Genomic DNA, 14,630 nt, shown 5'->3' with positions numbered 1-14,630 from the left:
TATTTAAAAAACAGATCGGGAGCAAAACTGAGTTTGGTAGTGCTTTATTTATTAATGACAAAGTAAGAACATTTTGTAATCATCGCTCAATAGGCGTCGGCATGGTAAAAACAAGCACATTACCGGTAACAGAATCAAACAGTTGCGCTAAATCCAACATGGCAGGTTCGCTTTCCTCACTGTCAGTTACTTTCTGTGCCGTGCGGCTCCTCGGAAATAATGCTGGCTTTTCCGAAAGCTCGAACCGCCGTGCCAGCAGACACGTTAGCCTAAGCATCCACAATCCATTTGCAAACTGTGGCGTAACTCGCCCGGCGCTGCCTACCACTCTTCGTGAAGCTGTGGTCTCCTTCGGTCATCCATCGCCACTCTAGCCTCACTTTGAACGGCCAGTTCACACCGATGTCCAGCGGTTGGAGTTCCTTGGTCAACCCACCCAGAATCACAGCAAGCGTAGCGTTCATCCGCTTCACTTTCTGCTTCACATTGTCTGTGAGATGCGCTCGCATAGACTCACAAATCAGAAGTGACGGTGATGTGTGGAAAAAACCTCGCGGTCTCCTTACATACACCTGCCTCAGCCACTCCTTCATCATATCCTCGTCCATCCAGCCCTTTTCGGCTTTGTGGCTCGGCTGGATGCGCTTGTCGGCGATGTGCTTCTCGCAGTAGGACCGGAAGTTCGCCAACTTTTCTGAATAATCCGCCGGCTGTTGCTGCGCAACCGTAGTTCTGGTCCGGATGGAAAAATGGCACCGTTTCATAAAACGCCAGCACCAAGACAGACCTCCTCGGAAATGTTCAATTTTCATTTCCTCCGCTAGCTTTACTGCTCTGTGTCAGATGGTGACAGTCAAAACGCTCCTACGCTAATACGTCCGCACATTCGGCGCACTGCACTACAGGGCGCACTGCACATTTTGAAAAAAATCTGAGACGTTTATATGCGCCTTATGGTCGTGAAAATACGGTATGCTTTCTTCTTCAGAACTATTTGAATCATATTCATAACTGGATGTGTGACAAGAAAGCATATTCTCCTAATCTGAAGCCATTGTTTTGATTCTCGAGCAAGGCAAGACGTCTTGCCGTGATACCACGAACTCTTGGGTGGGACCTTCTGAAACCGGCCACTTCCGGTTTCAAATTGAAGTACTTTTTAGACACGTTAAAGGACAACGTCACTTTTTTGCTTCCTAACTGACATCAGAAAAACGTTTTTAGCATCTAAAATACCCAAAACACGTAGTATATTTTTATTCAAATGCAAAACGCCAATAAAAATGACTTAAAGTGTCCAAAATCTCCCAAAAAATTGAGCTGCGAATTGGGCATTTTCAGAAAGTGCCGCCCCCAGTTCATGACATCACGCCAAGACGTCTGGCATTGCTGGAGAATCAAAACAATTGCTTCAGATTTGGAGAATAGGCTTTCTTGTCACACTTCCAGTTATGAATATGATTCAAATAGTTCTGAAGAGGAAAGCATACATGTTTGCAATCGATTAAATAATTTATTCCGTGTTCCGGCATCTGGACTGCAATGTAGAGTCCCAGAAAAGAGGCAGAAAATGGCGACCTCTTGTAGACATGACAGTGTATTGCGTTTCCACAGGCTGATAAATTCCTTATATTGAGCTTGGACGCCCTCTTCTGGCACAACACGAGATTTTCAGACCAAACAAGCATTGACGTGATTGAAGGACTGTTACAATGTGTCCTTTTTTTTTGGTTAGGAGCGTTCCTTCAGTGACGTCACATACGGACTCGTCACCAACTCAAAAACAAGACTTCCGGAATATTCAGCATGAGTCTTAAAACGGAAAATATAGCTGTATGCGGTGGAATCTTTGTAAAATATGCTCAGTAGAAGTCATTTGAAGCTTTACCAATCGTGGTATGGAAGTGTCTTGGATAGGTGGCGGTGGTGTTCCTGACTGGGTTATTCAACAAGATCTTAGATGGTGAACAGATGCCTGAAGAATGGAGACGAAGTGTACTCGTGCCCATTTTTAAGAACAAAGGAGATGTGCAGAGTTGTACTAACTACAGAGGAATAAAGTTGATGAGCCATACAATGAAACTCTGGGAAAGAGTAGTTGAAGCTAGACTAAGAGCAGAAGTGAACATTTGTGAGCAGCAGTATGGCTTCATGCCAAAATATGAGTACGGTAGATGCAGTGTTTGCTTTAAGAATGCTGATAGAGAAGTACAGAGAAGGTCAGAAGGAATTGCATTGTGTCTTTGTAGACCTGGAGAAAGCGTATGACAGGGTGCCCAGAGAAGAGCTGTGGCATTGCATGAGGAAGTCTGGAGTGACGGAAAAGTATGTCAAAGCGGTGCAAGACATGTATCATGACTGTAGGACAGTTGTGAGGTGTGCTGTCGGTGTGACTGAGGAATTCAAGGTGGAGGTGGGACTCCACCAGGAGTCAGCTCTGAGCCCCTTCTTATTTGCTATGGTGATGGACAGGCTGACAGACGATGTTAGACAAGAATCTCTTTGGACCATGATGTTTGCAGATGACATTGTGATCTGTAGCGAGAACGGGGTACAGGTGGCGGAGAAACTAGAGATGTGGAGATATGCCCTGGAAAGGAGAGGAATGAAGATCAGTCGCAGCAAGACGAAATACATGTGTGTGAATGAGAGGGATCCAAGTGCAAGAGTGATGCTACAGGGGGAAGAGATAAATAAGGAGGAGGATTTTAAGTACTTGGGGTCAACTGTCGAGACTAGAGCAATGGAGAGTGTGAAAAAGAAGGGAAGAAGCGTGTCCAGGCAGGATGGAGCGGCTGGAGAAACATGTCAGGTGTGAGGTGTGATAGGAGGGTTTCAGCTAGGATGAAAGGAAAAGTGTGTAACAGTGGTAAGACCAGCCATGATGTTTGGACTGGAGACAGTGCCACTGAAGAAAAGACAGCAAGCAGAGCTGGAGGTAGCAGAGCTGAAGATGTTGAGGTTTTCTTTGGGAGTGACCAGGTTGGATAGGATCAGGAATGAGTACATTAGAGGGACAACTCAGAGGCTTTGGAGAGAAAGTCAGAGAGGCCAGACTGAGATGGTTTGGACATGTCCAGAGGAGACAGAGTGACTATATTGGGAGACGGATGCTGAGCCTTGAACTGCCAGGCAGGAGACTGAGAGGAAGACCGAAGAGGAGGTTGATGGATGTGGTCAAAGAGGACATTAAGGTAGCTGGTGTGAGAGAAGAGGATGCACAAAACAGGGATAGATGGAGGACATTGATTCGCTGTGGCGACCCCTAATGGGAAAAGCCGAAAGGAAAAGAAGTCATTTGAAGCCATTTTACAAATTATGGACACAACTTGTCCGGAGACGTCGGTTGTCCTTTAAGTCATTTTTATTGTTTTGCATTTGACTAAAAACATCATACTGCGTGTTTTGGGTATTTTAGATGCTATAAAACGTTTTTTTGATGTCGGTCGTCCTTTAAGTTACTTGCGGGTTGAGTGAACGCTGGCGCGTGTAGCTGCCGCTGTTCACCCACAGAAAAACTTATCCTGTGACTGTAAAGTGACCTTGCGAGTTTTGAAGGGCGCTTATAAATGAAATGTATTATTAGAATAAATAGTGTTGAATGGGAGTCATTTAGCACATATCTAACTATGAAAAAAAAAATGTAAACTATTTTTCAGTTTTACGAACATATAGAATAATCAAACAAACCACACTGAAGCCCAATTTATATTTGCCACACTCATTCAATGTAAACAATGCAAAGTATTTTCATTTTTTGTCACATTGTTCATAGTACAGCCAGAAAGTTCAATTTTTGTTGACAAAAATAAAATAAAATAAAAGCACTTGAAATCTCCAAACTGCAGCTACATAACAGGCATTAAAAACTAAATTTGGCACCTTCTGAATTGGCGTATTTTCATATTTATTAGTGTTTGGGTGCTTTTAAAAACAATCACAGGCCCACAGAGGCAAAAATATCATCAATGTCATCACGGCTGTCACGATGCAACATGGCCGCCGTTGTCCTGCCGATTGTTCGGCTTATCCAATTGTCATTCGCCAACGCAGATGTCACACGCGTCTCTGCCTCCAGTCTCCTCGTCGCCTTGTTTTTCATCCGTGAAGATTGAAAAATCTGCCTCCTTAGTGACCAGAAGCGTTTTTTCAGTTGGCACACGGCGATGGGGCGGGACTTCTGACCCGGCCCTCGAACGCCGCAGAAAGCCTGGCGAGCTTCTCGCTTGAACGTTGGCAACTTCTTTTTCACGCTGCAAGTGAAAAAAATGCATTCAAATTAACTTGTCACGTGTTGCTGGTCTATCGTCGTACAGTGATACCTTGGCTTACGAACTTAATTGGTTGTAAGTAAGGCGAAGACTGTGTATCCCAAAAATTAATTTCCCCTAGGAAACCATTAAAATGAGAATAACCCATTCCCAGGTCCCCATAAAACATGATTTTCTACTAAATAAGCATTAAAACTACACAAGATACACCTTATTTTATGTATAATAAACGTGCTATTGTATTGTAATGAAAGAAATACACTGTACGGTATAATAAAGTCATTTTATTTACATTTGTGATGGTCATTGATGGCTTGATGGAATGGGGTCGGAGGGAATTGCTGTTTGGAAGGAGAGTCACATTCCATAAGGACTGTCTTCTTTTCCTTTCGGCTTTTCCTTACAAGGGGTTGCCACAGCAAATCAGTGTCCTCCATCTTTAGAGGTTTGATCTGCATGTTTGTTTTGGCCAAGCTTTTACGTCAGATGCCCTTCCTGACACAACCCTCTGTATTTATCCGGGCTTGGGACCGGCACAAGAAGACTTATGTCCCTTTGTGGCTACAGAACAAGCAACTCGCTCAGTAAAAGGCTCCCAAACACAAAATGGTCATTTGCACAGCAACATTCAAAAAAGCAAAAACTATACTCACCATTTGATGACAAACAGAAGTGCGTGTACGTATGTTTATTCGTGTCTCGAGTTTTACTTGAGGATTTTTCCCCATTTGAACCACATGGTGCCAGTGTTGGCTCTCATTTAGTGGTCACCTGTTGGCACGAGGACTGTAAATTAAAGAAATAAACTTTAATGTCTAATTAAGTCGTTTTATTTACCTTTGTGATGGTCATTCATGGCTTGATGGAATGGAGTGGCCGGTTTCATCAGCATTAAACACTTGATGAGGAACGTAGCCTCTTTCTTTCATCATCTTGAGGAATGATCCTTGTAGGTGCTTTCTCTGCGATAATTTTACCTAGTTCCTCATCAATTGCATTCTGTTTAACTGGGTTGATAGCTTTTTGCATCGAGTGTATAGATGGCTTGTGCGGGTTATTTGCGGATTGATGGGATATTTTAACCTTGGAGTCTACACTCTGCCTTTGAACAAAGTTGAAATGAGTCCAAATTTCACTGTTTTCTACCCATTTTCTCACTCTATCTATTTAATGTTTAACCCCCCCCCCTCCCACTGCTGCACAAAAACTGGGCACAAAAATGCTGGACAAAAACAAGTCGGCTGCCATTTTCTTGTTAGAAGGGGCTCATTTGCGAACGACACATCACTCATTGTGGCGCTCCGTGTGTATCCTGAAATAGTTCGTATGCCAAGGTTAAATTGTCATAAATTTAACGTTCATAAACCGAAAAGTTCGTAAGCCAAGGGGTTCGTAAACCGAGGTATCTCTGTACTTACTTATAACCCGAAGCCTCTGCCCCTCTCATCTGCCGGCATTTGAATCTCAGAAAGGTTAAATGATGTTTGGTTTGATTCATTTTCTGCGAGGTGCACCACAGGATCATTTTGTCCAGACAGGCGGCCATGTCTGTGAACGTAGCTGCTAGCCTGGTGTGTCTCCGGAACACGCCTTTCCGAATGGACTGCTGCTTTTTCTTTGGGTGGATGGCCTTGTGGAGTAGCAGAAGAATAAATTGATTGGATAAGAAGCAGCAGCACGTGCATCGGCGGAAAATGCCGACTGTTGTCCAATTACGTACCTTTGCTAAGCTCCTGTGAACAATTTGAGCAGGAGTTGCGCTAGCGTCCAACAGCAGGTCTGGAATAGATTTTGATCAAAATCACGACAACAATCATTTACTAACTGTGCCAAAACGCATAATAACAATAATACATTTCATTTCTAAGCGCCTTTCAAAACGCTCAAGGTCACTTTACAATCACAGGATAAGTTTTTCTGTGGGTGAGCAGTGGCAGCCACATGCGCCAGCATTCACTCAACCTGGAATAACTCAAATAGATAGAAAGCTAGCTAGTTAATACATAGGTAATAGATAGCCAGCCAGATAGCTAGTCAGCTAATAGATAGATAGCTCGCTAGGCTAGATAGGCAGCCAGCTGGCGAACTAAAATAAATAGAAAGCTAGCTAGCTAGCCAGCCAATACATAGCTAATAGATAGCCAGCCGGATAGCTAGTTAGATAGCTAGTCAGCTAATAGATAGATAGCTCAATAGCCTAGATAGGCATCCAGCTAGCTAACTCAAATAGATAGAAAGCTAGCTAGCTAATACATAACTAATAGATAGCCAGCCAGATAGCTCGCTAGATAGCTAGTCAGCTAATAGATAGCTTGATAGGCTAGGCAGCCAGCTAACTAACTCAAATTGATATAAAGCTAGCTAGCTAATACATAGCTAATAGATAGCCAGCTATATAGCTAGCTAGCTAGTCAGCTAATAGATAGGTAGCTTGATAGGCTAGGTAGGCAGCCAGCTAGCTAACTCAAATAGATAGAAAGCTAGCTAGCTAGCTAATACATAGCTAATAGATAGCCAGCCAGCTAATAGATAGCTCGGTAGGCTAGAAAGGCAGCATGCTAGCTAGACAGCTAATAGATAGCAAATAGATAGCTAGCTAGATAGCCAGCTAGTTAATTCTTAAATTATATGGGTCTGGAGTATGACGCCCTGAAAGTCGTTCGGAAAATGAATCCCATGAAATTGGGATTTTGAAACGTGAATGATATAGCGTTGAAATTTTTATCCCTTATACGACACAATCACAGAAATTTAGCAACTGGTAAAATAAATAAACCTGATAAATGTATGTAACCACTTTTGGTGTAAGACAGAGAGAGAAAACGAAACAAATAGTGAGAGAGATCCGCTTTCTGCAAAATCGTGTTTCAATTTCCATCTTTGAGGGGAAAAAAATTCGTTTGGAAAACAAATGGACGCTCATTTAATTGATCATTGTCGTTGTGACTGAGTACAAGTTCCATCATGGAGTGCGAGTTATCAAATGCATATGTGTCCCACCTCTTTGTACAGCAACCCCCAGGTCTTCTTTCACATTCCTCAACCGTCTGTGGCAGTTCCCTTCGACAAGAGCCTCCCATCCCTCCTCCCTCGCCTCCTCAGCTGTCACGCAGTATTCCGATTTTGGCTTCACGGCCAATAGAGTCGCATCAGCAGGGTCGAGGAAGTCCTCCATATGAACCGGCAGGGCAAAATTGGTGAGGAAAGGCATCGGCCGAGCAAGGGCTACTTCCGCCCGCAGCGCCAAGAGATGCTGGTAGAGAGTGCACAGGCAGGTCAGGATTCCTCGGAAAATAACCCTGGTGGCCAACAACAACCAAAAAATGTGGAAAAATGCCGGTTAATTAATAATAACATTAACAATAATAATAATAATACATTTCATTTATAAGTGCCTTTCAAAACTCTCAAGGACACTTTACAATCACAGGATACTTTTACTGCGGGTAAGCAGCGGCAGCCACACGCGCCAGCGTTCACTCGTCCCGTATCACGATATTTGGCTTTAAAGTATCACGATACTGCCACATTTCGGTTGTATGTATGATTACATTAAAAAATATAGACATACGATACAGACACTCCATGATATTTGGCTATAAAGTATCACGATACAGTAACATTTCCGCTGTATGTATGACAAGATTTGAAAAAATATCAACATGATACAAACACGCCATGATATATGGCTATAAAGTATCACGATACTGCCACATTTCGGTCATATGTATGATTAGACTAAAAAAATAGACATACGATACAGACACGCCATGATATTTGGCTATAAAGTATCACGATACAGTAACATTTCGGTTGTATGTATGACAAGATTTTAAAAAATATCTATATGATACAAACGCGCCATGATATTTGGCTATAAAGTATCACGATACAGTAATATTTCGGTTGTATGACAAGATTAAAAAAAATATCAATACGATACAAACACGCCATGATATTTGGCTATAAAGTATCACGATACAATAACATTTTGGTTGTATGTATGACAATATTAAAAAAAATATAGACATACGATACAGACATGCCATGATATTTGGCTTTAAAGTATCACGATACAGTAACATTTCGGTTGTATGTATGACAAGATTAAAAAATATACAAATATGATACAAACACACCATGATATTTGGCTATAAAGTATCACGATACAGTAACATTTCGGTAGTATGTATGACAAGATTTTAAAACATATCTATATGATACAAACACGCCGTGATATTTGGCTATAAAGTATCACGATACAGTAACATTTCGGTTGTATGTATGATAAGATTTAAACAAAATATCAATATGATACAAACACGCCATGATATTTGGCTATAAAGTATCACGATACAGTAACATTTCGGTTGTATGTATGATAAGATTTAAACAAAATATCAATATGATACAAACACGCCATGATATTTGGTTATAAAGTATCACGATACAGTAACATTTCGGTTTTATGTATGACAAGATTTAAAAAAATATCAATATGATACAAACACGCCATGATATTTGGCTATGAAGTATCACAATCCTGTAATATTTCGGTTGTATGTATGACAAGATTTAAAAAAAATATCAACAAGTAGCACTTCATTTGCCGTTATCGTGGCCACTGATAACGGCAAATGAAGCGCTTACTAACTAATGAATGTGAATCATCCTGCCATGAAATGAACATGAAGCATTTTAGCTTACCAGAAGCGACTGAGCATGGCGGTTATCACCATATTCAAGGTGACAAACTCACGCTTCATGTGCTGCAGGGATAAGCTGAAGCAAACGTTTAAGGAAAGGTGGTGGTTGACACAGCATGGAGAAGCGTCATCTCAGCATAATGAGCGGCAAATCCACAAAAGGATACATAAAAGCTCTGCGACAGCGTTTCATGGCGCAGCCCATTAGCTGCGCAGCTCCCAGCACTTTCAGACATTGCCACTCCAGCGCGGCTTGGCTGGGAAGATCCGCTTCACCCACTTTCACCCTGAGCCCGCTGAAAGGGAGACACAATCATTCATTTCCACCGTGACTATGACACAGTGAACAAAACTGGTATTTCGTCACTGTACCATCAGATTATCATGATGGCTACAAACATCAAATGCTGTGCCAACCTTTCAATCCTGTTTGGACACAAATCCGTCAGATTTTGCAGAGCGAAGTCCAGTTTCATCTCCTTCAGCCTGTTCACGCACTGTTCCACCTGGATGACGTAAATCTCACGCGTCAAAGTGTACCGTTCAAATGACACGCGTTCCGTCAAATTCTCACCTGCTTTAGCACGCGAAAGGGTTTCGTGCCTCTCGCGCTGTTGTTGAGATTGTACAGCAAATCGTACAGAATTCGAACTTCCGTCTGAAGAGAGGTACTCCGAAGTACTTTAAGGACTTTGTCATTCTGTGTCAGCAACTTTTCCACAATCGCGCCTGGAATGAGCAAATGTTTCTTATTTCGCTAAACGTCTGTGTAAGCTCTCAGTCGTACAGGAGCGGTCCATCGATGAGAAGGTTTCGTCAGCCGTCATCTGTACTTTTTTGAAGGTTTCGGACGTTTCGCCTCCTATCCAAGAGGCTTCGTCAGCGAACTAAAGTCTGACTGGTCGTATCGGCCCTATTTATATATCCCTAATGTCCGGACATGGCAGCGCCGGACACAGCTATGATAGGTCCCTACTCTCAGGTTGGATTGGATTGGATTGGATTTGCCTTTATTAGTCTCGCAGTGGAGAAATTTACATTGAGGGGAGCAGAGGACCACTCCCTGTGGCCACACTGATTGTGCTTCCTGTTTTGCTTAAGCAGGCTATTGTATGAACGATCCAAATTGAACCTCACCCCACCAGACCGGTTTAATGAAGGATTTAGTTGTTTGATGAGAATCGCTTCTTTTACCCCCCTTTCAAACCATCTATCATCTTTCGCTAAGATTTTAACCTCATTGTCGTCAAATGAGTGGTTGCTAGCTTTTAGGTGCAAATGTACTGCCGATTGAGGCCCATTAGTATTATCCATGCGATGTTGATAAAGTCTTTTTTTGAGAATTTGTTGAGTCTCCCCAATGTACTGCTCTTTACAATTTTCATTCTTACAATGTATTGAATAAACTACATTACTTTGTTTTTCATTTGGTAGCCTATCTTTTGGATGCACTAATTTTTGCCGTAACGTGTTTATCGGTTTGAAATAAGTAGGAATTTTGTGTTGCCAAAGGACTCTTTGTAATTTTTCGAAAACTCCTGCAATGTAAGGTACTGCTACTCCTCTCCTTTTTGTATCTTGAGAATTTTTTGTTTCATTCCCTATTCTTTCTTTCTGACATTTGTTGAATGGCCACTGAGGGTACCCACAGTTAGTGAGTGCTCTCCTGATATGTTTTGAGTCCTTTTCTCCACCTTCAATGCTAGTTGGTATTAGTTTAGCCCTATGCTGGAGGGTTCTGATAACCCCTAGTTTGTGTTGTAAAGGGTGGTTAGAGTCAAAAAGTAAGTATTGATCAGTGTGCGTAGACTTCCTAAACACTTCTGTTTTTAGCGCTCTGTCCTCTTTTATAATTACTTTACAATCCAAGAAGGCTAGTTGGTTCTCTTTAATGTCCTCACGAGTAAATTTAATGTTGATGTCTACAGAGTTGAGGTGATCTGTGAAGGATTGAATTTCTTGTTTTTTAATTATGACAAAAGTATCGTCCACATATCTAAACCAGTGTCTAGGTTTCTTTCTTTCGTATGCAGAGGCAGTTGATCTACGCATTAAAATATTAGCCTTTCTTAGTAGTGCCAAACTACCTCCGTCCATTATAACATTAGAAGAGAGAAAGGCGTTAACTACTCTACAAAAAGACAAAAATATTACTATTTTGCCAGCAGACAAGGGCAGATGCACAGTGCTTCTCAACACATTGGATTATGAAGACAAAATGAATAGGTTAATCAGTGATTCTTCCACTTATGAGCAACCAAAAAGGGACCCTTCCAATAGATGCAAGAAAGAAATGATAGACTGTCTCCAAAATTTAGAGAAAGGAAAAAATATAGACAAACAGATGTATTTTAGATTATACCCTGGAGAGGCCACGCCATGTATCTATGGCCTGTCAAAAATACATAGAGGGTTCCCCCTCAGACCCATTGTTTGTAGCATTGACTCCTCTACATGCATCCAAAAGATAGGCTACCAAATGAAAAACAAAGTAATGTAGTTTATTCAATACATTGTAAGAATGAAAATTGTAAAGAGCAGTACATTGGGGGGACTCAACAAATTCTCAAAAAAAGACTTTATCAACATAGCAGGGATAATACTAGTGGGCCTCAATCGGCAGTACATTTGCACCTAAAAGCTAGCAACCACTCATTTGACGACAATGAGGTTAAAATCTTAGCGAAAGAACATAGATGGTTTGAAAGGGGGGTAAAAGAAGCGATTCACATCAAACAACTAAATCCTTCATTAAACCGGTCTGGTGGGTGAGGTTCAATTTGGATCGTTCATACAATAGCCTGCTTAAGCAAAACAGGTTAGGCAACATTCGTAATGCTGATGAGGTGATACCGGTGGGAGTGGGGCAAATAGGCCAGTTGTTAGTCAGGAATGTAGCAACAATCAGTGGGGCCACAGGGAGTGGTCCTCTGCTACGACCAGTCAGACTTTAGTTCGCTGACGAAGCCTCTTGGATATGAGGCGAAACGTAAGAAACCTTAAAAAAAGTACAGATGACGGCTGAAAAAACCTTCTCATCGATTATTTCGCTAAACGCACATTGTCGATGTGCCCCACGTGCGCTACACACAACCACACGGACGACTTTTAAAGCTACATTTGACTTACAGTACACCAAAAATTAGTATCCGAACCACACGGCTAACCTGTTTTTGAAGTAAAGTTGACACGGACACTGGAAACAGCACCCGGAAAGAGAATATGCGTCCTATTCCAGGGTTCTGGTTCCATGTTGTGTTGAAAATACACGGAAGTTCCGCAGCCAATAGCGAATGTGTATGTGTGACGTCAACAGACGTGTTCATTGGAATCAAGACTGCTAAATTTTGCACAATTCAGATTTTAGTTTTTTTTTTAATCTAATAATACTACGACAAATAATACATTGTATTTGTTAGTAAGTAAGTTAGTTAGTTACTAAAGGTTACTTTTTTTCTGCAAGTGAGCCAGACGCGCCAGCCTCACTCAACGCGGAAGTAACACACACTCGACCGACTAACGTAAAGGACAACCGACGCCCCGGACAAGTTGTGTCCATAATTTGTAAAATCATTTCAAATGACTTCTACTGAGCGTATTTTACAAAGATCCCACCGCATATAGCTATAGTTTACGTTTTAAGACTCGCGCTGAATATTCAGTAAGTCTTGTTTTCGAGTTGATGCCGATCCCCACGTGACGTCCGTGTGGAACGCCCTTGACCGAGAAAGAAACACACAATGCTTTTTGCAGTACAGTGGAACCTCGGTTCTCGACCGTAATCCGTGCAGAACCCTGTTCGAAAAGTGATTTGTTCGAACACTGAAATCATTTTTCCCATAACAAATAATGTAAATTGTTTTAGTCTGTTCGAACACCCTGAATGTTTACCTTTTTAGTATTTTATACATTATTTTATGCATGAAATTGCACAGAAAAATGCTGACCAACACATAAAAAGCAATGTATATCTCAGAAAATGTTAAGCAAAATGGCAAAGACACAAATAACATAAACATAAATGTAACCCAGGCTAATCGTACGTTCACGTTATCGTAATCTTCCGTACGAAAGATTACGCTAACATGAACGTGTAAAAATAAAAAAAAGGATAAAGAAAAGAATTATGAATAGGATTTTTTACCTTTGGGGTGGTCAGCACAAGGCGCAGATGGACGGTGGATCGTAGATTTCGCCATGCTGTATTCCCTAGTCCAGGGGTGGCCAACCAGTCAGAGACTAAGAGCCACATTTTTACTATGTTACTGCAAAGAGCCACATCATAAACATGGGCACACATGAACACCCCATCGCCCCATCGCAGACCTCTGCTCAGCCAGATTTATTATAAATATCAAATTTTACATACAAATTATATGTCCGAAATTGACTCATAGAGTACTAAAACGTCAGGAACATTTCCAACAAAGAACACTGTCTTTACACACACAAACTCAGTTCAACCAAGTCCACAAACAAAAATATAATAGTTTACAATAGCGTGCATGTTGCTTAGTGGGACATCTGGCATTCCTTGTCTTGAACCATCCTCATTAAATCCGGCTTGCATTCTGTTGTTGCCACTCAAAGCAATTCTTTTACATGAGTGTCAGTCAGAATGGATCGTTGCTTTGATTTCACATGTTTCAGGGTAGAAAACACAGACTCGCAGACGTATGTTGACCCAAACATTGACAGTATTTTAAGCGCAGCCGGTTTGACATTGGGGGATTTTTCCATTGGCACGCGTTTCCAGAACCCAATGGTCCCTTCCCTTACAGCAGGTTTCAGTTGGTCTTCCTCACAAAGATCGACAATCTCCAACTCAGCTTCCTCTGTGAAGCCATCATTGTTTCTTTCACATCTATGCCATGGGTGGTCTTTTAATGGCACAATAGCAAGGAGTTCTTCTTTGATCACACAATCCTTTTTCACCGTGCAAATATTGCCAACTGATGCTTGTCTTGTATGTCACAACTTTCATCCAATGCGACGCTAAAATACTCACACGCTTGAAGGTCTGAGTGCAGCTGTGAGTCAATAGCCGTGCTAATGTCTAATATTCTGCGTTCAACAGTATGTCAGGACAGTTAGACATCTGCTACCATTCGTTTTAGTTTGTCGTTTTCAGGAGACAAGATTTCAACAGCGTCACTGATGCATTTCTTAATAAACTCCCCTTCGTTGTATGGCTTGTGCTTGCCAAGTTCAGTCCCTTTGGGAAATTCCTGGTCGATGTTTGCGTGGAGTGAGTTGAAGTGGCGTTTAAGATTTGACGCTTTGAAATGCGCTAATGACGCCTGACAGATAAGGCAGAATGGCTTGCCTTTACGCTCAACCAAAAAATATAAAGTCTCCCACTCTGTTAAACACGTCCTGTGTTCGTCTTCATAGTTTCGTTTAGCTCTGCATTTTTTCCCTGCCATTTTGAGAGCGAACGTGACACAAATTGTTTACGTCGTAAATAATTTGTGTCAAGTCTGACTGGTTGGCCACCCCTGGTTTACGACATAAATGATTGCTCTTCATCCCACGTTCATGCGTGTTGACGTCACATGGTCAGCTTGATACCGTATTTTCACGACTATAAGGTGCACTTAAAAGTCTTCACGACTATCAGGTGGACTTAAAAGTCGTAAATTTTCTCCAAAAT

The 14,630-nt window shown here is 41.7% G+C and overlaps 1 protein-coding gene across 2 annotated transcripts; it reads right to left on the bottom strand.

Moving 5' to 3' along the window:
- Positions 1–3,724: 3,724 nt before the first annotated feature.
- Positions 3,725–13,269, bottom strand: rmp64 (ribonuclease MRP subunit p64). 2 transcript variants are annotated; one of them, XM_089003213.1, is made up of 9 exons: positions 13,122–13,269; positions 9,552–9,706; positions 9,395–9,483; positions 9,145–9,273; positions 8,979–9,053; positions 7,272–7,570; positions 5,992–6,050; positions 5,690–5,901; positions 3,725–4,253 (listed from the first exon to the last, which is right to left on the bottom strand). In XM_089003213.1, the coding sequence occupies exons 1-9, from the start codon at positions 13,174–13,176 to the stop codon at positions 3,938–3,940; spliced, it is 1,389 nt and encodes a 462-aa protein (XP_088859339.1). In that variant the 5' UTR covers positions 13,177–13,269; the 3' UTR covers positions 3,725–3,937. The 2 variants fall into 2 exon arrangements, with proteins under 2 accessions (XP_088859339.1, XP_088859337.1); XM_089003211.1 differs by lacking the exon at positions 13,122–13,269 and adding an exon at positions 12,145–12,302.
- Positions 13,270–14,630: the final 1,361 nt, after the last annotated feature.

This window comes from Hippocampus bargibanti, linkage group LG08 (genome assembly GCF_051943395.1).
Source record: "Hippocampus bargibanti isolate YZ-2025 linkage group LG08, ASM5194339v1, whole genome shotgun sequence".
NCBI classification, from domain to species: Eukaryota; Metazoa; Chordata; class Actinopteri; order Syngnathiformes; family Syngnathidae; genus Hippocampus; species Hippocampus bargibanti.
The sequence above is the reverse complement of the archived record's forward strand: the minus strand, read 5'-3'. Positions and strand labels throughout refer to the sequence as shown.

Coding starts and splice junctions, on each gene's coding strand:
- rmp64 (XM_089003211.1), bottom strand. CDS start 12,229: ATGGAACCAGAACCCTGGAATAGGACGCATATTCTCTTTCCGGGTGCT. Junction 9,274..9,394: donor TGTCCAAACAGGATTGAAAG/GTTGGCACAGCA, acceptor TCTCCCTTTCAG/CGGGCTCAGGGTGAAAGTGG. Junction 4,254..5,689: donor GCAGAGGCTTCGGGTTATAA/GTAAGTACAGAG, acceptor TTTCACTTGCAG/CGTGAAAAAGAAGTTGCCAA.